The sequence below is a fragment of the Setaria viridis genome, chromosome 2 (genome assembly GCF_005286985.2).
Source record: "Setaria viridis chromosome 2, Setaria_viridis_v4.0, whole genome shotgun sequence".
NCBI classification, from domain to species: domain Eukaryota; kingdom Viridiplantae; phylum Streptophyta; class Magnoliopsida; order Poales; family Poaceae; genus Setaria; species Setaria viridis.
In genome coordinates, this window is record NC_048264.2 from 38,656,632 (window position 1) to 38,680,180 (window position 23,549).

Genomic DNA, 23,549 nt, shown 5'->3' on the forward strand with positions numbered 1-23,549 from the left:
CCACACCTCATGGAGCACACGCTGCTTGGCGGCCGTGTTGTCGGACACCCTCACCAGCAGGTAGAGCTTCTTCACGTCCGGCTGAACTCGCAGGATCTTCTCCACCAGCACTGCACGCACATGGGTTACATGATTTTGCTCAACATGCATCGCATAGGGTGTATATGCATTATATTTGGAGCATATATATACATAGTAGTGCAGTGTGTGTACATACAGATATGTAAAGTACATTTTCCTAGGAAGCCAGTGGAGCCGGTGATGAGGATGATCCTATCCTTGAAAAATCCTGCAACCTTAGCAGCGTCCATGGATGCCGCCAGTCTGACGTGCCCGGCAGCCTAAGCCTCAAGCTACCAAATTCTAACGATTTGTAGTGTAATGTGTGTGAGCTCTTGCCTTGTCTTGGTGTCTAGCCATGCCAAGTATACACATATATATAGCCGGGCAGGGGTCATCAACTCATCATGTGCATACCTGCCCTCCATCAAATAATCTAAGGTCGCCACGTTTCTTCTTTGTTTTGGGCCACTAAAGTATGTTTTTTAAATTAAGAAAATTATCCGGTCCTGGACATTCGCATGTGAATGTCTACGACCACAAAGAAACAAATCCGGCTACTTAGCTAGAAGATACATGATTACTTAGACTCCACACCTCAAAATGAGGAAAAAACAAGAAAGAGATTAAGAAAGAAAGCTAGAAAGATTAAGCTTCAAATTTCTTCTATGCTCTTGCTTCACCCTTGCATTGGGCTTATGTAGCAACTAATCCCCTCACATCTGCTATTTTCTTAGAAACTTCAGAAGTTAGGATCATCCTGCTTCGACGGGCACCTGCTTCCTGGTGCTCTCTAGTTGCATAGAAACTGCACTTAGTCAATCTCTACCATAAACTCTAGCAACCCAAACAAGTGCACTGAAACAACCCGTGCACCGCCATCCCTTCAAGCCGATATGGTTCCGCCATCCCAAGGACTCCAAAACGGGCGCCTCAAGAGGAAAGCAATGCCAAGATGCCGCCACCGCCCGAACCTACGAGTTGGTTCTTCGGTTTTCACCTGGAAAATGTCCTTGGAGGTTGAGATCCTCACCGCAATGCCTTCAACAAGGAGAACGATGCATCGTGACACCGTTGTCACCGACACCAGTCATAGCTTTCGCCTGAGAACCTCGACACCCTGACAACCCAAAGGCCGGTGGCTACTGCCATGTCCGGTCCACCTCGGGTCCCATGTGCCCTTGCCGGCCGATGCCACCTCCATGGAGCCGAGCAACGGCCACCAGGAGCCCACATGAACCACGCCTGAGTGGATCCACCACAGGGCACTGGAATTGGCCGAGCAGAATCGCATCTATCACCCAAGAGACCGGCTGCCTACTGTCGCTGCCCTGGAGCGTCGGAGAAGGAGATCTGGGCGAAGCACATGCCGCCACCAACATCACTGGCCGACGCCCTCCGCACCTGGCCCCTACCGCAGACCTAGGATAGGGCGGCGGGCACCAGGAGTTGGCGACAATAGGCGCGTGCAGCTGCTAGAGTAGGCAGCCAAGCCGGCGTAGGATGCCGCCCCACCGCCGATGCCCCGACCCGCGACTTTAAGCACGCTCGCCGCCATCTTCCCGAGCCATGGCACCGTCGATTTGCCAACTGAGCGTGGCAACCACCAGTGGGTATCAATCGTTTTCTTCCTCCCATTTTTTTTCACATGGCATTGCTAGCGCCCGGACGTCCGATGGGATTTCCCATCGGACGGTCCGTTGCAACATCAAAACAAAATATTTGCAACATGAAAAATATGTGAAAAAATGACCACATCGTTTGACTCTAGGATAGAAAATTCCCGCAACATGGACGCTATATTTCATGCAACATTTACTATGAAACATGCATAAACAACTATTGCAACATATGTCGAGCCGTCCAATTTTTTAAAAATTCCGGACGTTAGTGCCGTAGCATTACGGACTTTCAAAAAGTAGATGGTGGGTGATGTACAGATAGTTTTATTTGTTCTTTCCATATTTGGAACAAAGCATTGAAGCAACGATGACTTTTACATACACTAACATTTATGCACGTGCACTCTATAACTATTGCATTATTTGAATCCATTAATTATAACATAGCATTCCATATATCGGCGACTTAAGTTGTCGTGCGGTTTAAACTTGTCTTACTGCAAGTCTTCTCCTCATATGTACTCTATATATACTCGTAAGGGTGGATGCAATTAACAACAGATTATAAGGGGTTGTACAGTATTCAATCTATTCTCAATCAAACATGAGATGTACATTTGCAAGTTCTCCAGCAACGTGTCATTTAGGAAGGAATTGATTGGTTGCATGGGAGGACCAGGGCGACACGGCTATATATGATGACCAAGGCGCTGGTGTTTTCAAGCCAGTCCGGCGTCTTTTTACATTATATATACTTTATATGATAATAAATAAATACATGTAGTTTAATGTTTGATCAAAGTCAAACTTTTTTGTTATTGCATTATTAATATTTTTCCATGACTCATTCATAGCAAATAGAAATCTAACTCAGCAGTAAGTGATTGGTTCGATAGAGCAAGTTAGTTAGATGATATTTCTTTTTTCTAATAAACCAATCATTTTGGGACGGAGGGAGTATTTATTAGTACGGCAAAGGGACAAACACATGGGGCATATGATTGGTTTGCTTCCACACACGTATTTTTGCCAAACTGTGTCAAATGTGTGACTAGCAATTTATTTCCCGCACCGTACAGGAACTAGTCAAGGACCGACGGGGCACCCCGGCAGGAGCCACAGTCATCGCAAATAACTAGAACACAGTTGCACCTGTAACCTGCAGTAGTGTAAATATCATTCCCACAAATTAAACCTGCAGCTATCACGGCAGCTGGATCGGCGTCAGGACGGTGTGGTAGCTAGTATATAAGATGACTGTGCGCGGGGGGTCCCGGCAAGCAGGCTACCATCGGGTCAAGTCTAATCACAATTCACAATTATCACATGGCCCGACACGCACCTCCAAGGCTGCGACGGATTCCATCAAAACAGGCCACCTCCCCATCAGCAACTAACCACCCGATCGAGAGTGTGGTAGCAAGGCACGTGTGGTCGATCGAGAAACGCGGCGCGCGTCGGCGGCGGCCGCGCCGCGTTCTTGTGCTCTGCCGCGGCTGGTCGTTGTGCCGGTGCGGCGGCTTCACCACGGCGCCGCATTGCGCATCTGCATGGCCTACTGCACCCGTATCTGTCTTCAACTCGAAGCACTGCTCAGTCTTCTTCAAAAGGATATATCGGATTCTTTGCGAGAGGGAGCCTTCACCGATGTGAAGCGCACACTTCGCTGCAATCAATACCGTTTAGCTAGTGTGGGAACCTCAGTGTCTCACTACTTAGTTTTGTCAAGGACCAATTGGGTGTTTGGGCCTGCGCCGGCACACAAGCTGCAATCGGGCCGGGAGCTTTTTGCCGGTCCAGTCGCGATATGGATCTAGGCATCTAGCTAGCATTAGCCTGCTTATTATCTCTGCTGAAAACTGACGAGACAAGTCCATTTTTAACACCCCCCCCCCACCCGAAGTCATCGAGTCTGAAAAACACCGCCGAAGTCGTAAACCAGAAATCATACACCTCCAACTACAAAAACCGGATAAATTACCCCCTTGACTATGTCAACCTGGTTTCTCAAGTGGTTTTGCTTACGTGGCGCGTAAGTGTTCGGTAAATCATGGCCAGGTGGCGACAAGAAATTGTTGCAGGCGTCAATTTTGTTGTTCGTCCCTGGGGTTCTCAAATGCTTGGAGAAGCCATGGGCTCTCAAGAGCGCTAGCATTAATAGCCTAGGCAGCTCATCTGAACCAGCTCGAAGGACAGCAGACGTAGAAGGCACGGTCAATTCGCTTGAAGATTTCGTGCAAGAAGCAAAGGCTTTTGTCCGCAACATTGATAATCCTCAAGGAAAAAGGGAAGGCGAGATAAATCCATGGTAACGATCAAACTCATTCTCAATGCGGCGACCAAAAGGCACACAACGTGGTGCAAGGCCTGTCCTCTAAGCTATTCGTGGACCTTGCATCTCCATATCCTGATCGGCTCATTATTCTAAAATCTTTCTGGGTAGAGAAATCCCTCCGCACGAAACAAAAGATGGCCTCCTATCTGATTCATGAAGAACAAGAAAGGTCTAGTAGTCCCACGGTGGTTGACTTCAATGATAGCTGGAAAAGATTTTGTTTTCTATGCGTACGGAATTGCTGTATGGTGCTACCATCGACTGGGCAGCCATCGGCCTCTTCCACAATAGCCACAGAGAAGATTATAGTGACGCTGATGTGAAGATTACGTATGCATTGTTCTGTTGTACTGCTGTGCTGGAGGTGTATATATTCAATTGCTGAAAACATGCAACTTGTTAATTCCACCAGAATCTCGACGCAGCTTCTAGATGGCATGGTGTCACGATAGTCTCATGGGATTCTTCGTCTGCAACAAGAGGCACGCCAAGAAGATGCGCACTGTGAGTTTATTTGGGTGCAAGGACTATCTTGACCAGCATTGGTGCATGAAGTCGTGCTCCTCGTCTCACAGAATCGTTGGGTTGGTTCTTCAATATCTGAAAAGAGGCTGGATGGATTACATGACGGACGCTGCTAGCTACAGGATGTTCAACGATCACAGGGGGCAGTGGGCTCTTGAGCGGAACAGATGCAGCCACCACCTTAACCTTAGCCGGAGCCTAGACCGGCCATTCGATGAGAGCGTTCTCCTGTGGCACATCGCCACGGATTTCTGCTTCTACTCTGGCGAGTTTCCACGGCACAGATGTGCTTTTTCTAAGGACAAATCGATATGGTCGACATTACTGGAGGCGGCTACTGCTCAAAAGAAATCCCTTCCAAGTCCTCGGACTAGCTCTCAGTGTGGAGAATTCACTTGCTGCAAAGCCGTCCAGTGCAGACAGATGTCCAACTATATGATGTACCTATTGTTCGTCAATCCGGAGATGCTTTTGCCTGGCTCCAGGCGGAATCTCTTCACAACAGCCTACAACGAACTCAAGGGCATCCTCGATGACGACGGCAATCTAAATCTACCTGTGGAGGAGACAGTACTTGCCCAAAGAATAGACCATCAGCGATCTAAAAAGAAGAAGAAGAAGAAGAAGAATAGACCATCAGCTACAACAGCCAGCAGAAGGTTCCCAAAGGGAAGGTTTCGTCCACGACGCTTGGTCTCTTGCTCAAGGGTTGTTGGCTCTGGGTGATGAGGACAAGATGTGGGAGGTGATCGAAGGCGTCTGGATGGAGATGCTTTGCTTCTCCGCCGGAAGGTGCAGAGGATACCTCCGCGCCAAAGCTTTGGGCACCTGCGGGCTGCGGCGAGCTGCTCACCTATGTTTGGCTCCTGATGTCGTACATGGGGATGGAGACCTTGGCGGAGAGGCTGCAGAGGACGGAGTTTCCAATCGGCGGAGCAAACACCGGCGCCGCTCCATCGACTTCCGGTTCCGGGCTCCCCAATGGCGCCGCTGCTTCGAGCGCTGAGGTCCGCACCGACGCCACTCCATTGACTTCTCAAGTCCGCACCGGCGCCGGATCGTCTGCTTCCGAGGTCCGCACCGCCGCCGCCGCAGCTCCGTCGTCTTCGGAGATCCGCATGGCCACCGAAGACGACATGGTTTGACAGGTGATGCTCATGGAGACTATCTCGCCCCTGTTCTTCGCTGCAACTCCAATTGATTTCACGTGGAAGATTTGTGTGTCGTTTTAAATACCATGGAAATTTCATGTTTTTGTTTTGCTTCTCTCCCAGTGATCTTGCTTCTCGTCAGAATAAAGCCCATGTAATGCTGCTTGTTCACTGTTACTATTAAATGCTTTCGATCTATGCAATGTACTATCTGAATGGTTGATCGACTGATGACCAATTTGCAGCATTGTTTCTCTTTCATTTTACAGAGTATATGTGCTGTAGCTTAACACGCCACGTCCTGGAGCCACCAGGTTGGAGATCCTTTGCATGCAGAGGATCATCAGACTCCATGGTCTACCGATACCTGCAGAATAAAGCCCATGTAATGTTGCTGGATTTTCCTGGAGAAGATACCTGTAGGGTTTGCTTGGAAGATCACCAGTCTGAAAACTGCGTCGTAATTTATAAATAACCCCGTGCCTGTGCCTTCCTTATCCGCATGCAGTTCGATAACAGGATCCCGTATGCATTACCCGTGGCAGACAGATATCTGAAACACACACAAGGTGGTTATCCACAAATGTTTATACATCTATATCGATTTACAACAAGAACATGGCTATCCACTTGTCCAGCAACATTGGCAACTAACACGGATAAGCAAACTATCAACGCCTTGGTGATACAATGGTAGCTCTTGCTCTATCTTGTGATGAAAAACATTTGTTCACATGTTCTACAAATTGACGTTAGCTGTTTGACTATTGCTGGTTCTGTTGTCTCTGCTGGGGGAAGTTGGGATTCTGCCCCTGGTTCTGGAGGCCCACCATGCCCTGTTGCATGTTCTGAGCACCTGCCTGCATATTCCCGTACACCCCTTGCTGCTGCTGCTGCTGCTGCTGCTGCTGCTGCATTCCCATCATGTTGCTATTTGTGGCTCCCATACCAAACACTGCAGCAGAAAATAGTGCAGAGAATTGCTAAGAAAAAAAGTAGAAACTTGAGACGGTTATTTCATCAACAAAGCAAACTAGACAATCCAAAGTGTGTGTGCCACAATGACAATTCAAAATCAAGGGCACTTAAAGTAAAGCTTTACAACTGATCATTTGGCAATGCTTCCAACACTATGGAGCCAAAGCAGCTAATTAGATCTGGACAAGATGCTTAAAAAAACTTAAAGAGGACAATTGTGCTCTGACTTTTCCTTGGCACTCTATTCTTGATGTTTTTGTAGTGACATCCTACCTTTGCCTTACAGTAAATTCCAATACATTTTATCCTTTTGAATTGTGATTTGTGATCAGATCAGGATCTGGATTCATCTGATTCAAAGGACTTGCCTCCACCATCGGTTGCGGACACGTGTTTTCTAACTTTAAGGCCAGTTTTCCACCAAATACACCAGCAATGCTACCAAAAACAGTTGATAGTGTATATGCTATGTCTCGAGTTCATGACTCATTAACATTTTTATCCACTTGATAATGATAACTTACAGAAGCTTAAGAGAGGAAGGAAATAGTACATACTTTGGTCGGTCAGCATCTGGGATGGATGACTCCTTTGTGGATGCCCACCAGCCATACCGTACTGATCAACAATCATCAATAAATACAAGTTACAGAGTATGTGTGAAGAATGGTAGAGGTTCCAGAAACAAGACAGCAAAAAAAGAGGCTGCGATCTTTATATAAAACTGCCTCTTCACTAATCACGAAATCATGTCCATGATGGAGAAGATACAGTTAGTATAAGAGGACAGCATAAAATGGTAAGAGAAGCCAGTTGCCCAAATGAGCACTTAAACTACTGCCCTAGTCCATCAACTATCGAGGCGTGTGCTGCACTTGCTTGGGCTTTTGGCGTTTTTGATAATATGAATCATGCAACCTATGCATAGGCCTTATAATCAGACCCTACAACAAACTCTTATGTGCAATGCCATAAGAAGGTCCTCTTTCTTGAAGATTTACAAGGGTAAAGGCCTAAAGGGAAATACTGACTGTCATTGCCCAGTAATTGCAATGATCAAATAAACCATACATGCAGAAAATTATTTTCTTCAAATGGCTGCAGAATATTATTTCTGATGAAACCTGGATATAGTGAAATAAAATAAAGACACTGACCTGCATTTGTGGCATAAGCGACTGTGATTGCATTGTTCCAGGCATATTTGCCATCTAAAATGCAAAAACAAACCAGGCATGATTAGCCAACCATAGGACCATGTACAAAAATAATCTATAGACCGAACAAAGAATATTTTTTTACTAGTTCATTCATGAGCTTGTAAATGCATAGCTATAATAAAGTCCAAATATCCATTAAGGAAAACAAATGGGATTATTTTCCACACTAAATTAATAGGAGAGTATATCTAACCATTTGTGAGTTTGATGATGCTTGTGCAGCAGTGAACATTGCGCTATTTGCAGGTCCAGCAAACTGGCCCAAGTGACTTCGTAGCTGAGTTCCTTGGTTCAATTGACTCTGAGCCATGCCTGGTTGCATACGTCCAGGCTGCATCTGCCTGTTATGAAACTGTTGTGACAAGGCTTGGTTGTACTGCATTTGCTGTTGACCAGGGACCTACAAAGGTTTTTTTTTTCAGAAATTTAAGTTTCCAGGGGGGGGGGGATTATTTCAGCAGAAAAGAAAGGCTATCAGTGATAGAATTGCCTGTAGTTTTTGTTGAGCCTGTCCCTGTAAATCTTGTAGCTGAGGAAGTGTGCTCTACAGGAAAGTGTGGATTCAGGAAGCAAATGAAATGGACCCGCATACAGAATGGATGTAATAGAGTCGAGAAGGAAAGCCCATAATAAATAAAATCTATAAAACTAAAGCACGTCCAAAGCTCCAAATGTAAATATGTATTTACCTGTGTTAGCATCCCAGCAGCTGATGGCCTCAACTGCTGTTGAGCGTGCAGTTGCTGCTGTTGAGATGCTTGTATCAGCTTCTGCCTCTGTTGCTGTGGTGTTAGATGCTGCTGGGGTGAAGGGGTATTCATCATATTGGTGCCTGACCTAGGAGAGTTCACATATGGCATTGGAGGAGTAGACACATTCTCAAAATTAGGGGTTCCTGTGCCTCCAGGTGATGGCGCAGGTCTTCCAAGTAACTGTCCTCCAGATGCCTGCAAGTAGTATCAAGGTTTTAAATCACATTTTTCGTGGGTTCACGGAGAGGGAAAAAATGCTATAGAAGCTATCATGGGAGCTATCATTTATAGTGAAAAATATATAAAACAATAAAATTCACAATATAAGTACAAATGAAATGCTAATGTTTGCTGATAAGTCACGCCCAACACTAATACAATGAATCATGTTCACAAGACCGTCACAAAATCCGATAGCGGCACAGTCTAAACTCGATTTAGAATGGATATAATCCTCTTCGAGTTCATTAGAAAGATCTTGAGATTCAGATATATCGCAACAAGAAGAAATGTCCCCCTAGAAAAGCTCACTTTGAACAAGGCCCATCTACTTGGAGCTAAGATAGCATAACTGTTTCCCGCTACACACTATGCCATTTAGCAGCACTATTCCGTGCTATAGTGGCTGTAGCTAGCGCAGCAGGCTGAAGTGCCTTAGCTTAGCTTTTAGCCAAATAAAACGTATAGCACTGCTATTGCGTGTTATTTAGAACCCTTTGTAGTATGAAGGAAACAAATTTGAAACTGAGACAGAGAGATCAAACAATTGTCTGAGTTTGGTTATTGCTGTTCCATATGAACTATAAAACTATCTTAACAATAGCATGGGGAGATGATTGATGTCACGTAAAACAGAATGAATCACACAATTCAATCTGCCTCTTTTTGAAGAGGTTTTTCAACTAAAAGGGCAACAAAATGAACCTCTTCTAATATCATAATGACAAATCAGTTATAATTATAGAACAGAAACCTGAACCGGATTTCCTTGGGTGTTGACACCACTAGGTGTGAATGTTGAGGAATTTTTGGGATAGCCACCTGCAAATACAAATAGCAATTAGATGCTGCTATTGAAGCTTTTCTGTGAAATACCAATGCAAGTGTCAATGAGTGAAGCATATGAGGAAATTTTATGGCACCTATCACCAATTAAATGGCAAAGAGTTATACATATGAGGAACTTTTACAGCACAGATCTCCAATGCAGATGGTTATGAATTTAGTAATTGAGGAAAAACACAAATCCTAGCACGATAGGAGTCCCTTAGATAGCATGTGAAAATGGGGCAACCCATATATGTTATAACTCAAAATAGGGAGAGGATCATTAAGACAATTTGGATACACAACAAAATCTACGTACCAGAATTATCACCAAAACTTTGTTGCCCATCCCCAAAAGAAAGTACTTCAACTAAATGGCTAGGAAGAGATTGTGGCTGCCTCTGGTCTCCAGGTACCCGTAATCCTGAAAATCAAATAATATCAGCAGGCTAAGTACGGTAGTTGTAACACGAATCGAAGTAAAAAGAATATTTATTTTGGAAACCTAATTGTAATTTTTTATCAACACTGATAAACACATTATGTCTTTCACCTTCACCGTAATTTACTGCTGCTCTAAGTAGGTTTTCCTGCTCCTGTATCTTTGCAGCTTGTGCTTTGTCCAATGTAGGAACAAGATTTGTACCCTGACGGGTTCCTAGCCCATAGCTCTTACGGCAGTCAGCAATCACTTTCTCAGCAGATTCACATGCACTCCCGATCATGTCTATTCTAACCTGAAAGGAATAATAATAAGTCCATTCTACTTACTAGATAGCCATAATTCAATCAGGTACTAGGACTAGTTTTCGTTCTTCATACTGAATTGGTCACCTTTATCTTTTCAATCTGGGTAGGAACCGGTAGATTTGTTATTCCAGACAATAATTGTTCTCTTTTTGTAGTTTCCTCAACTTCCATCTCAGGCAACAGTTTTGACGACAGCATTACAGGTAGTACTGCAATACTCATACAGATCAAATAAGAATTATGCTGCACCACGAGTAGGAAATAACTGTACAAACTGAGTATTGACAATATGCAAAATGGGAACACCAAATTGCAAGGCATCATGACCAGTTCAAGCAACCAGCAATTTCCATTAAATTCTTAGATTGACTTTTCATGCGAAATACAACTTGTGAGAAAAAACAAAGAAATGGCATAGCAAAATGTAACAATATTAGATCAAGTGGCCATACTTCTAGACCTCGTTCATCCTTACTTCAATAAAAAGAAAATTTTATAATTTCTTTTCCTTCAAATATATCAAAACATAGAAGAATATTAATCTCATCAGGTGTTGGGCAATGCTGAGCCATGAACAGCCAAAAGACTACTTTGTATTTGTTCAAATAAGACAGCATTTGCTTGATGGATTGATTCCTTTGAACTCAACAGTTGGTTTCGTATTAGATAATTTCTTCCCAAAATTATGTACTTCCATTTATACTGCTCCCAAAAGGTTGCTGTTCAGGTCTTAATTGAACCAACTAAAATCCTATAGACAGAGCTAATGAACACTAGACTCTTAAGGTGTCTCTTGAAACTGCCAGCCCCGAACTGAAGAAGCCCCATTTAATAACTTCATCTGTAAACCCAGAGATTCAACTAGAACATAGCCCGACGGATGGAAAACTCTCCTATATTAGAGAAAACTGCATACTAATTATGATTTCTAACAAAATTCATCCCATTATGAGCTAACTAAAGTTGACACAGAGATTAGCACAGATATGCATATCCATAAAGGGGGAAATTAACGGATATCTCAGAACAGCATACTTGGAGCATTCTCGGCATTGACATTCCGGGGATACACGACAAACACCTTGGACACATTCTTAATGTCCTCCACGATGTTGAAGAGCTCCATGCTCACCATCGAGAACTGACCGAGCACGTCCTGCCTGCAATTCACCATACCCGAGGAAGCCACACCATACCATTCAGCAATCGCGAAGTTACACCACGCCAGCGGAGATATCCTAACTAAACCCTAGAATCCCTGCGGCCATCAATCTGAAGCCGAGGCGAAGGGGGCAGAGCCGCTGAGTTACCACTTGGGGGACGCGGCGGGATTTGTGCGGGCGATGACGTCGAAGTCCTCGAGGATGCGGGAGATGGCCTTGTAGAGCCCCACCGCGCGCGCGCGCATCCCCTCCAGGTTCAGCTGCTGCTGGACCCCCGCGCTGAGCCGCTCCACCCGGGGAGCTGCCTGCTGTTCCCCTGCGGCCGCGCCCGGGGGCGGAGCGCCAGGGCCGGATGCTGCCCCTAGCGCCGCCGCCGCCGCGTCCATCGCCGGAGCACTTGCTTGGGAGGAGCGGTGGTGTGCGGCGGAGTGGAAGGGGGAGGCGCGTCCTCGAATCGGAAGGTGTCGGGATCTTCGGGGATCGATGCCTGTGAAAGGGCGGCACCGCCAGTTTCCGTGTCTGGATTAGACTGACATGCGGGACCAGCCAAGTCAGGACCCTGCACTCTGTGGGGCTGCCCCTAAAATTGGAGTAGTTTAGAATCAAAATTCTTCAAACTGCTGATTTTAAAATTTGAGGTGAACTGAAATCCTAACAATCCTCCTATTCAAAAAATAAATCATAAAAAAAATACTCCTCCTAATAGGTAAATACTACTCCCTCCATCCCAAATTATAAGTCGCTTTAACTTTTTTATACATTCACTTTGCTATGTATATAGATATAACAATATGTCTAGATGCATAGCAAAGTGGATGTACCAAAAAAGTCAAAGCGACTTATAATTTGGGATGGAGGGAGTAACAAAATGTATTGCTACGTGGCTCTCTGTTTTTCTTGCGAGTGCTTATATACCTCGCTTATTTAAGTGCGATAAAATAATTGTATATGATCTAGTCTCATTTTCAAAATGTAGTTATCCGTTTAATCTCGACTGGAGAAGTTATTGAGAAAAGCATGTGGAGGCAGGAAACGTTGGATGATTTTTCAAGCTCTTCTGATAGCACATGGATCAGATTCGCATTTGCCATTCAAGGAAAGAAATTCAACATCGAGACGTCATTGCACCATTTACACTCAGCATTGGTCAGTACGATCGAAAGGTTCAGTAGATATAAATTCAGATTGCAACGTCACAGCAGTGTGCTCACAAGTCACAATATGTAGTGCAAGCTAGCACCTAGCAGTAGCACTGCGACTTACTCTTGAGCCCGAAGTTATTGCAGCTCGTATCGGCAGTACCGCACGATCCGATGCGCATGCGCGGATGCGCCCCATCACCGCACACCACGGCCGGCGTCACCGCGTCTCAAGCTCCGCCAAGTACACTTGCCGCCGCAAAGTTCGACGGCGTCCGAGTTCAAGTTCGAATTCGAACTGCGGCCGCACGAATCGCAACTAACTCCAACGGCTCCCACTCCACCGGCCGCCGCTGAACCGCCGCACCTACAAGAAAGCAGCTAAAGGCTCGTGGCAGAGCGCCTGCAAGTGCACCAAGAATCCGTTTGCCACCGGCCCATCGACGGCGATCCACCTCCCACCATGTCCCGCAAGAAGCCAACGGCCCCGGCGCCGGCCGTGGCCTCCACCGGCTGCTCCGCCCTCATGTCCTGCCTCTCCCGCCACCGCCGCGGCCCGCCGCAGCCGGTGCCGAGGGGAAGCGACTCGCTGCCGCGCAGCAGCGACGCGGACGGCGGCGGCAGAGCCGCCGATGCCGCGGAGAGGTACTGGAAGAGGCTGCAGCTCCTGGAGGAGGAGATCAGGAGGCTGAGCGTGTGGCTGGGCCAGGAGGAGATGCTCGCGCCGGCCACCGAGTGCGTCGTCAGGGGCAGCGCCAAGGCCACGGAGGAGGGCGCCAGCGCGGTCACCGAGTGCGTCAGGAACGGCGCCAGGGCCAGGGAGGAGAGCAACAGGGCGGCCACGGCCACGGTTACCGCCACCAACAGGTGCGTTGGCGCTGGCCAAGCGACCGTCGGCGTGGAGGAGATTGTGAGGCTGGAGGACGGCAGCTACTTGCGCGAGGTCAGGCGGGTCTGCCGGCCGTGGGAGCGGCTGGCCGTGCAGGTCTCGCGGCCCGTCGTTCCCGTGGACGCGGCGAGCGCGTCAGAGGTGAGTGAGCTCGATGCACCTGTGTGAATTGCGTGTGATCCATTGTTTCCCAGTTTTGGTCTGACGACTGCGTCGTCGTCGCCAGGTTCTTGACAAGATGGCTGCGATGAGGGCTGAGGACCTGTGCAAGTTCCTGAGCCAGATGATGCCGCTGAAGGACATCACAGGCCAGCACAACCCCGGCGAGCCCGTGCGCCGGACGGCGAGGCTGAGCTCGGGGGACGACCTTTTGGAAGCTCTCGTCGTCAGGGCAATGGACAAGCTGGAATCTCTGGTCCTGGAAGGCCTGAAGATCCAGATGGCCTCACCGGCTACTGAACCCACCGCTGACCGGAGGCGGGACGAGGCGGCGGTCGGCAAGGATTGCATGGTCCATGTGGTCCTGATGCAAGCGAGGGATCCAAATGAGAGGTACGGCGCCATCGGCGACACCATGATTGGTCTGATCGAGGCGTCTCTGCAGAGGAAGGATGGCGCGGTGAAGCTGGAGATGCAGGCGTTGCACGTTGCCGGGATCAGCTGCTTCCTAAGCAAGAAGCCCAGCGATGGCAGATACATGATGTGGAGTGCTTCTCTGAGACAGCGCAAGGGGTCACACGACGGCGACGGCGGAGCTCATGACAATGGCTGCCGGTGCACTTGTGTTCGGAATCCCAATCGGGTGTTCGAACCATAGAGATTAGGGTGTTGCTTACCGAGCAATTTGCCTTGCTCAATAAAAGTGCATGTCAGTAACTCTAGTATTATTCTTTTTTCATATGGTTGTATTTTTATTTACAGAATTTTACGAGGAAGTATTAATGTTATCCTAAACGTTAACGGTCGGTCACCCTTTGTTTAGCGTTGCCATTTAAACGGTGTTTAAATGGGATTAAACAACCTAAACGGTTTTGTACAATAACACTAAAATATACATATTTATGTATATAAAAGTCAAATATGCTAGAAAGTCTACGTATTTACAAATGTAAAATATAAGTATTCTACTAAATAATCTTTTTCGAAGAAATCTATATCCCACAACACTTCATATACTTACGATGCTAATTAGTTTAGTGTTGATTGTGGTAGTTGTAATCCTCCTATTGACTAAATTATGAATTAAATGGTCATTTAGCTCATCTAACCACATTTAACTCGATTCTGTTTAGACGGTTTTTAACGGTTTAAACGGGTCTGAAACGATCTAACCGTTTAATTCACTGTTTAGGTAGAGCAACTCCAATAATTTCCCAAAAAATTCTCCCGCAAAATGATGTATTGGGGGCTACGCTAAATTTTTTTTCCCCAAAAAACATATCAATCTACAGCAGAACGCTAAAAACTATTCCCCAATAATTCAAAACATCCTCGTCTATCTTGCAGGACCCGCGTGTCAGCCTCCCTTTCCGATCTTCTTCTTCCTCTATTCTTTCATGTTTTCCCCGTCCGTGGATCCAATGCTGCCAAAGGACCTCCCGTTGGCCACCTGATACTCGTCACCTGATACTCGTCAGCCAAATTCCTCAGGCATATTGAGTTTCGTTTCAATCGCTCATACTGGAAGCTTCCTTGATCCGTTGTGAATCGATTTTACTACCCATCCTTATGTTTCCACCTGCCTGGCAAGGCTTGGAGCCGCGAACATGTCCTCCGGTATATCCCCAATGAGCCCGTTCATGGAGAAGTCCAGTGAGTGGAGCCTCTTGAGGCCTCCAAACCCCACTAGAATACTCCTAGAGAGCTGGTTCACGAAGAGTTCGATCTGGTCCAGAGAACTCAAATTCCCAATACTTCTTGGAATCTCACTGTGGATGTTGTTCCTTGAGAGGTCCAAATTGACAAGATTCTTTAACTTTTTGATGGAAGCAGGGATGGTACCATTGAGGGAGCAGTTGGCGACGAACAGCATGTGGAGGTCAGCGAGGTCGTCAATCTTCTTCGGCAATGGCGATGGCGAGAGCAGGTTGTAGGCGAGGCTGAACTCCTGGAGGTCGGTGAGGTTAGCCAAGAACGCTGGGAACTCGCCGGAGAGAAGGTTCTGGACCGGGTTCAACACGAGGAGTGACCGAAATCCGACACCCCACTCCGGCGGAACCTCACTGGAGAAGTTGTTCCAGGCGAGGTTGAGGTGGGCGAGCACCGGGAGCGCGGTGAGGCAGGCTGGTAGCGGGCCCACGAACTCGTTCGCGGAGAGGTCGAGGTGCTCCAGGGAGCGCAAGGAGCAGAGCGTGCTCGGGAAGCCGACGCCGAGGGAGAGTTTGGAGAGGTCGAGCCCGGCGACGGCCGCGGCAGAGTTGTTGGCACAGGAAATGCGCGGCCAGCGGCACGACAAGCCGCGGAAGCCACGGTGGAGCGCTAGCCGCGGAAGACAGAGGGAGAGGCGCGCACGAGCAGATTGGGGGAAGACTTGCGTCGCGAAAATATGCGGGAGGAAGCGTGTTTTTTTCGGGTCGTCAATCTTTTGGGAAGTTTTAGGTGGACTGTTAGAGTTTTTTTTCCTAAAAAGGATATTGGGGTAAGATTAGCAATCTCTTAGAGTTGCTCACGGGAGGCCTCTGTTTAGTGTTTAAATATTGTTTAAACGGACTAAACGGCCGTTTAGGCGAACAGACAAGTAATTTCCTTGGTAGCGATGACGTGTCGTGCGCGTAAGCAGGCTTGCGACGAGAAAGGAGTTCAAGACTAGTTCCACCCAGATCCGAATTCCCTTCGGTAGCTAAGCCGGAACCGCCTTGTAACCATGTAGGAGTACGCGAACAGGAGATCGATCCGCTAAACGAGTCCGATCGGTGGAGAGAAATCCTAAATCCCCGCGCCTATAATACTCGGCGTAACTCTCGTCAAGATTTGTTTCCATCGATCCTCCCAGCCGGACGAACTCCCGGCACGCAGCGCCGCCATGGCACGGAAGAGCAAGGAGGACGACTACTGTTGCGACGCCGATGACGACGACTACGAGGACTACAACAGCACAGACGAGGACAACGTCTGCCAAACCGACAGCGAGTACGGCGGCGTCGAAGATGACGGCGACGAAAAGCCCGAGGAGTGCGAAAAGGACTACGATTTCGTGACCGAGGACGACGTGCGCAGGTGCCAGGACGAGGTCACGGCGGAGATCTCCGACCGGCTGTCGGTCCCGCGGGGCTTCGCCGCCGCCTTCCTGCGGCACTGCCGGTGGGATGCCGAGCGGCTGGAGAACGAGTGGTTCGCCGACGAGCGGCGCGTCCGAGGCGCCGTCGGCCTGGCGGCGGCGGGGGGGCTCGACGGCGACGTCCCTACGGCGCTCAACTCCCTCCCGCTCACCTGCGCCATATGCTTCGACATCTACGCCCCCGGCGAGATGAGGTCGGCGGGGTGCTCGCACTACTACTGCCACGAGTGCTGGCGCGGCTACATCCGTGCGGCGGTGGGCAATGGCGCGCGGTGCCTGCTCCTGCGGTGCCCGGGCCCGGGCTGCACGGTGCCCGTCGTGCGGGAGCTCGTCGACGCGGCGGCCGCCGGCGAGGACCGGGCGCGGTACGCCATGTTCGTGGTCCGGTCGTTCGTGGAGGAGGGCACGAGCAAGTACGTCCGGTGGTGCCCCGGGCCCGGGTGCACCCTCGCCGTCCGGTCCGAGTCCGGCTCCCGGCTGTACGAGGTGACGTGCAAGTGCAAGCACGTCTTCTGCTTCCGGTGCGGCGAGGACGCGCACCGGCCGGCGTCGTGCGAGACGACGCGCGCGTGGGTGGACAAGTGCAGGTCCGACGGGGAGACCTCCAGCTGGGTGCTGGCCAACACGAAGCACTGCCCCGAGTGCCGGCGCGCGATCGAGAAGAACCAGGGGTGCAACCACATGACGTGCGGCGCCCCCTGCTACCACCAGTTCTGCTGGCTCTGCCTCGGCTCGTGGGCGGACCACTCCGGCAACTTCTTCCACTGCAACCGCTACGCAGCGGCCAAGTCGGAGTTCACCGAGGAGAAGACGCGGGAGCGGCAGGCCAGGGCGTCGCTGGAGAGGTTCCTGCACTACTACGAGCGCTTTACGGCGCACGGCGCGTCGATGAAGAAGGCGCAGGAGGACCTGGACAGCCTGCGGGCCGACGGCGGCGGCCTGTACCAGCTCGGCGACGCCATCGGCGTGCCGCCGACGGAACTGGACTTCCTCCTGGAGGCGTACGCGCGGATCGTCGAGGCGCGGCGGGTGCTGCGGTGGACGTACGCGCACGTGTACCACCTGGACCCGGCGCGCGACAACGTCGAGTTCTACGAGTACCTCCAGGGCGAGGCCGAGAAGTCGCTGGAGCGGCTGCACCACTGCGCCGAGGAGGAGAGGGGCCTTCTGAAGAAGGATCTATACTATTACGGTGCCGCCATCCCCGCTGGGTACGCCGCCGGGAAGTACATGGAGTTCAGGGAGAAGCTCTGCCACCTCAATCTTGTGACGCGAAACCACTTTAGCACACTCGTGGAGGGGTTTGAGTCTGGCATGGCCGAGGTCGTGTCGTGACTGCGTGGCGACATAATCGTGGGAGTTAAGTGTCGCGTTGTTACTTTGTTAATTTGTGCACGTTTTTCTTGTCCGTACAAAGCAAATCTCTCTTGCCCCGAAGTCAAATCGGCCTGTTGAAGCCGGGACCGTCAGTGGGCGAGCGTTCGCTGCAACTCGCTACCAACGAATGATAGTTGGAACCAGCTAGCGACGCGCGTGCATACATATCAGCTAGCAGCGAACGTGTTTTGGCTTCCGTATTCTCCTATATATCTAGCTTCTTTGGATTTTTGTGCATGCGTACGAATCGTATTCCCCTCTCTAGCTTCTTGGTATTCCCCTATCTAGCTTCTTTGTTTAAATTTTTGTGTGTGCGTACTAATCAGCTAGGTAGCAACGATACTTTGAAGTTGGCCCAGAAGTAATTTTGGTTCACATTTTTTCTCCTTTCGGGATAGCGGGTGAGGAGGGTAGTACACGGGCGGGGGGATTGCTTTGACATCTATATGAAGGCAAAAGGAATATAGAGAAAAACAATATGTTCATCCGTATAGTTAAATCAAAAATTATTATGAAAAAGAAATATAAAACGTATATATGGCAACGTTAATTAGTTTAATAAAAACATAGAGTGCATGATTACTAACATTCTTTTACAACATACAACAAAAACATAATGGAAAAAAATCACTACCATGGTGCATGTACAATACTAAATAGAAAAAATATTCTAATAAAACAAAAGTTGATTCTAATTTGTGAACGCAAACAAGAGAAGCACGTCTTGTGCATTCAAAAGAAGAACAATTGGAATCCAGTGACAACGTACAATATAGTAGGAGCAGAAGTAGCTTTTCACTGTAAATCACATGCAAAAATAACACAAAACCTCCATTACTGTCAATATATATAAATAAGAATGTATCCTACATAGAACTAAAACCCTGTATTTTCATAACATTTGAGTTACGTATACAAAACTGATGATTGGATTAGAAAAACTATTACCTAACATATCTAAAACTTCCTACATCCTAACTTCAATTCACATATTCAAAACTTCGTAATCGAATATAAAAACTTGCAATTTGCGTATACTAAACTTTCTACACATGTATCTTTCAATTTCCATATTTAGAACTTTGTACTCGGATTTCAAAAACTTTCAGATCACATGCATGATGCTTTCTACATCCCCTATATCAATTCACGAATCAAAAACTTCATATTCAACTTTCAGGGACTCTCAAACCATTTGTACAAAACTTTCAAGATCCCTAACTTTCAATTAACATATTAAAAATATATATATAAGAATTCCAAAATCTTTGTACAGTCTTCTTGCCAAATTCAATCTGTAAGGCTTTCAAAAAAATTACAAACCTATGCACTCTAGATTTCAAGTGACACATCAAAACCTATGCATTTTGCATCCAAAAACTTTGAAATACATATTAAAAAACTTCATACATCCCTAACTTTTAAGTCACATATAAAAACCTTTTATTCCTGAATTCAAAAACTTCCAGATCTACATAAAAGACTCTGTATATTTCTAGCTTTCAAGTCATATATTAAAATCTTTGAACTTGGAATAAAAAACTAGCAAACCACATATTTAAAAACTTACTCAACTTTATCTTTCAAGCTACATATGAAAATCTTTGTATCAGAAATTCAATAACTTTCTATTAGAAATTTCAAAATTTTTAAACTATACATAGAAAACTTTCTATATCCAAACTTTTATATTGCAGATAAAAAAATCTACTTGAATGTTGCAAACTCTTAAAGTACGAGTATAATAATTTGACTCTAACATTTACATTGATATAAAATTTTTCTTGCAAAAGTGACAGGAACTTTTATCCCAGCACTTTCAACTCTAAACCAGAAATCTAAAAACTTTGAGGTCAAGTCAATGCGAACAAAATACACTCAAAATCTTAATACTTCCAAATCAGAAACTTTCTACTAAGACATTTCAAATATTGTACTCTTAGATACAAAACTTTATAATTTAAAACTTTATACTCCAAATTTAGGAACTTTCTATTAGCACATTATAAACTTTGTACTCCCAGCTCTAAAACTTTGTAATTCCAATCTTTGTACTATAAATTCAGAAACTTTGTATTAGCATATCTTAAACTTTATAGTCCAAAATAAAAAAAAAATATAAACACATATTAAAGACTTTCGATTATAAAAACTTTAATATATATGGTTTTTACTCTCAACTAAAAAAGTTATGTCATATAACTTGGTAAAAACTATGTATCAAACAATAAGATAAATATTCACTCAATAGCAAAAAGAAATTGGGTGGAATGTTGAGAGTTAGATTCATTAGTTTTAAATAGCTAAGGTGGCATAGAAAAGTCAAAATATAATAAATATACTTGAAAAGATATTCCAAAAAAGCAGTAGAGCAAGCAACCAGGGGTTTGACTTCATGTTTGTACATTCTTTTTTTGACGTGAGGCTATGCTCCATTTCCGTTCCAAAACAAAATGGAAATACAAGATGTTTTGTTATAGAGAAGTTGTAAATGCATGAAACGGGGACAGAAAAGCGGATCAGCTATCTAACCTGATTCAAGCTAGATATCTACCTAGATATGCCTGGGGTTCCCAGAAAAAAGTTTGCACATATATTAAGCCATCTAATATGGTCCAGAGTTAACCCTCCTATAGTCCTTTATAATTAACGAATTTGATTATAGATAACGGATGATGCGTACTAGTTCTAAAAATCTACAACAAAAGTAATGACCATAAAAAAAATATAGTGTTGTGGTGATATGATTCAACTATCCGAAATAATTTTTTTAGTTCAAGACGCACGAGCTAACCAATGTATGATGGTTTACTGATGTATTATACACTAACTTCTCTACGCGGCAAAGAAAATATCACTGCATATACTCTTGCTTCTTGTTCACATAGTCTTACAACCCACAAAAGATACAGAAATCCTTGACACTAAGTCATTGTTGTCGCATCCACCACCCACATAAAGCCAGCGATAACAAGTATATTAACAAATTAAATCTACTGATATGGTTAATCTTTTGTATATCTCATGGTGAATTGCAGGCTTGTATGTTACTCTTGGGAGTCATAGGAATATGTTTGCAACAAGCAACAACTGGTCTTTTATTCAGATTCCTAATTATTGCTGAAATGTGTACTCCTACGCTCCAACATCAGAGTCTACAAGCACCGTTCAGCTTTACAGGACCTTTGAATTCAGATTCCTCACGATTGGAAAATTGACAACACATTTCATATAAAAAACCATTAATTCCTTGGTCGATTCCCAACATCTAAAACTGAAGTCAAAATTGTAGCATACACGCAATAGGGAGGGGAATAGACTTGCCTGGATTTGGCTGCTCACAGAAACATATCACACGGACTTGAACAACTGCTTGAAAAACCAAATGGAAACACTCTGTCAAGATGTGGCTTGAATCAACAAAAAAATTGAAGAATCCAACAGCGATTAAGGACCTGTTTGGTTATGGATGCTTATTTATAAGTTGCTTATTTGCTTAATTGTAGTTGCTTATTTATAAGTCTAGGTGTTTGGTTTGGGTTGCTTATCTGATTGCATATGACATATTTGCCCCTGCCATCCCATTTCCCACTACCCCTAACCATTACCAGCTCCTAGTACAGAGGCGGCGGCGGTGGGGTGCGAGCGGCGGCGGGCGGGAGCGGCGGCGGCGCGGCGAGCGGGAGCGGCGGCGGGCGCGAGCGCGAGTGGGAGCGGCGGCGAGCGGGAGCGGCAGCGGCGGGCGGCAGGCGGGAGCGGCGACGGGCGGCGCGGAGGCGGCCGGCGCAGCGGCGGCGGCGGGCGGAAGCGGCGCCAGAGTAGTTCCGGGAGAGAGGAGAGAGAAAGGGGAGAGAGGAGAGAGAATGAGGGTAGGAGGAGTAAAGTGCCCCATAAGCAATCATAAGCAACTCAAAACTTGCTTATTTGCTTATGCATAAGCAACTTATAAGCAACTCTATAAGTAAGAGTGTTTGGGATATAAGTAACTTATTTACTTATTTTTAAGTTGCTTATGGATAAGCAAAGGAAATCAAATAGGTCTTGATCACGGCATCTAAACTTTGCCCACGTGGAAGAAACCACGTGAAGAAAGAAAAAAAAATCCTAAGAACAAACCAATGGTAAGATCTCAAAATCGAATACCAAAATAAAAAAATATCCAAACCCACAAGCAAGATCATCTCCTCACCATGATTTGATTTCTGGCTTTGGTCGAAGGATTTGGGCAGGCCCTAGCAACTGCCGGATGGCGATTTCGGTGAGAGCTGTTAGGGTTGAATCAGATGCCGAGGACCTTGAGTTGGGCAAGATCTCACTCCGATCTGACCCCATTATCTCCATTGATGTGCAGGAGCCCCTCTGTGTGAAGCCAGAAAGCGGAACGGGAGGAGATAAAGAGCCACGCGAAGAAAAAAAACAGAACAAGCGATAATAATAGATGGGCCCGGTCCTCTGTTCTGACCAACGCCCGCCCTCCATGTGCGGACTCCCCGTCACGCGCCACGCGTCCGTTCGTTGCTAAATAGATGTAGCCCTCGCGCGCTCTATAAGATTTTCGTGTTGAAGCATCCACCTCTCATCTCACCGGATTGTTAAGCAATTGGCTTACAATCCGACCTGTTTGAGTAACACCGATAAGTTTGTCAACACAAGAGAGCTGCTATATGTGTATGTATATATATACGCATGTGGTTATTGCAAGAAAGGCCACTTCTTTCGTTTCAAATTGTAAGTGGTTTTTATTTTTCTAGATAAATAATTTTTGTTATGTATATAGATATACGTTATGTTCAGACATATAATGAAAATTATATATCTAGAAAATTCAAAACGACCTACAATTTGTAACAAAATGAGTACATCTTTGTAATGAATTCGAAACTTTATGCTGGCAAGCTCAATCTTTTCGCGCACCAGCTTTGCAGCATAATGTTCCATTTTCTCGTGCATAAATGAAGATGACCTCTTGATGCTATTTCTTAAGTGTCTCTGCTGCGGCACTTTATTAGTTATTTTTATATAGTTTCCTTTTTTCGGTTGATTTCCCAATCCAGCTGACCAATTGGAGTTGAGTTGGGTGGTATGGCTACATTGATGCCCCGAATCCCAATTCATCAGGTCGGTTGCGTTGTTAAGTTGAGTGGTGCGATTGTACTGATGTCCCAATCCAACTGTCCAGAAGTTGGTGTTGAGTTGAGTGGTGCCATCACGTAACGTCGTAATCCAACTGGGCAGATATTGCGTATGAGTTGAGTGATGTGGTT

At 46.4% G+C, this 23,549-nt stretch overlaps 3 protein-coding genes across 3 annotated transcripts; 2 read left to right on the forward strand and 1 right to left on the reverse strand.

The window, feature by feature from the left end:
* Positions 1–6,247: 6,247 nt before the first annotated feature.
* LOC117845366 (mediator of RNA polymerase II transcription subunit 8) lies at positions 6,248–12,073 on the reverse strand. The gene is made up of 12 exons (XM_034726392.2): positions 11,751–12,073; positions 11,476–11,600; positions 10,525–10,649; positions 10,244–10,427; positions 10,010–10,114; positions 9,617–9,684; positions 8,581–8,838; positions 8,382–8,435; positions 8,085–8,291; positions 7,829–7,882; positions 7,229–7,289; positions 6,248–6,648 (listed from the first exon to the last, which is right to left on the reverse strand). The coding sequence occupies exons 1-12, from the start codon at positions 11,987–11,989 to the stop codon at positions 6,458–6,460; spliced, it is 1,671 nt and encodes a 556-aa protein (XP_034582283.1). The 5' UTR covers positions 11,990–12,073; the 3' UTR covers positions 6,248–6,457.
* Positions 12,074–13,023: 950 nt separating this feature from the next.
* Positions 13,024–14,585, forward strand: LOC117845505 (uncharacterized). Its single transcript, XM_034726564.2, has 2 exons — positions 13,024–13,772; positions 13,858–14,585. Exons 1-2 carry the CDS (start codon positions 13,206–13,208, stop codon positions 14,446–14,448), a joined length of 1,158 nt encoding a protein of 385 aa, XP_034582455.1. The 5' UTR covers positions 13,024–13,205; the 3' UTR covers positions 14,449–14,585.
* Positions 14,586–16,653: 2,068 nt separating this feature from the next.
* LOC117844376 (probable E3 ubiquitin-protein ligase ARI8) lies at positions 16,654–18,585 on the forward strand. Its single transcript, XM_034725094.2, has one exon. It carries the CDS (start codon positions 16,654–16,656, stop codon positions 18,241–18,243), a length of 1,590 nt encoding a protein of 529 aa, XP_034580985.1. The 3' UTR covers positions 18,244–18,585.
* The last annotated feature ends 4,964 nt before the right edge of the window (positions 18,586–23,549 follow it).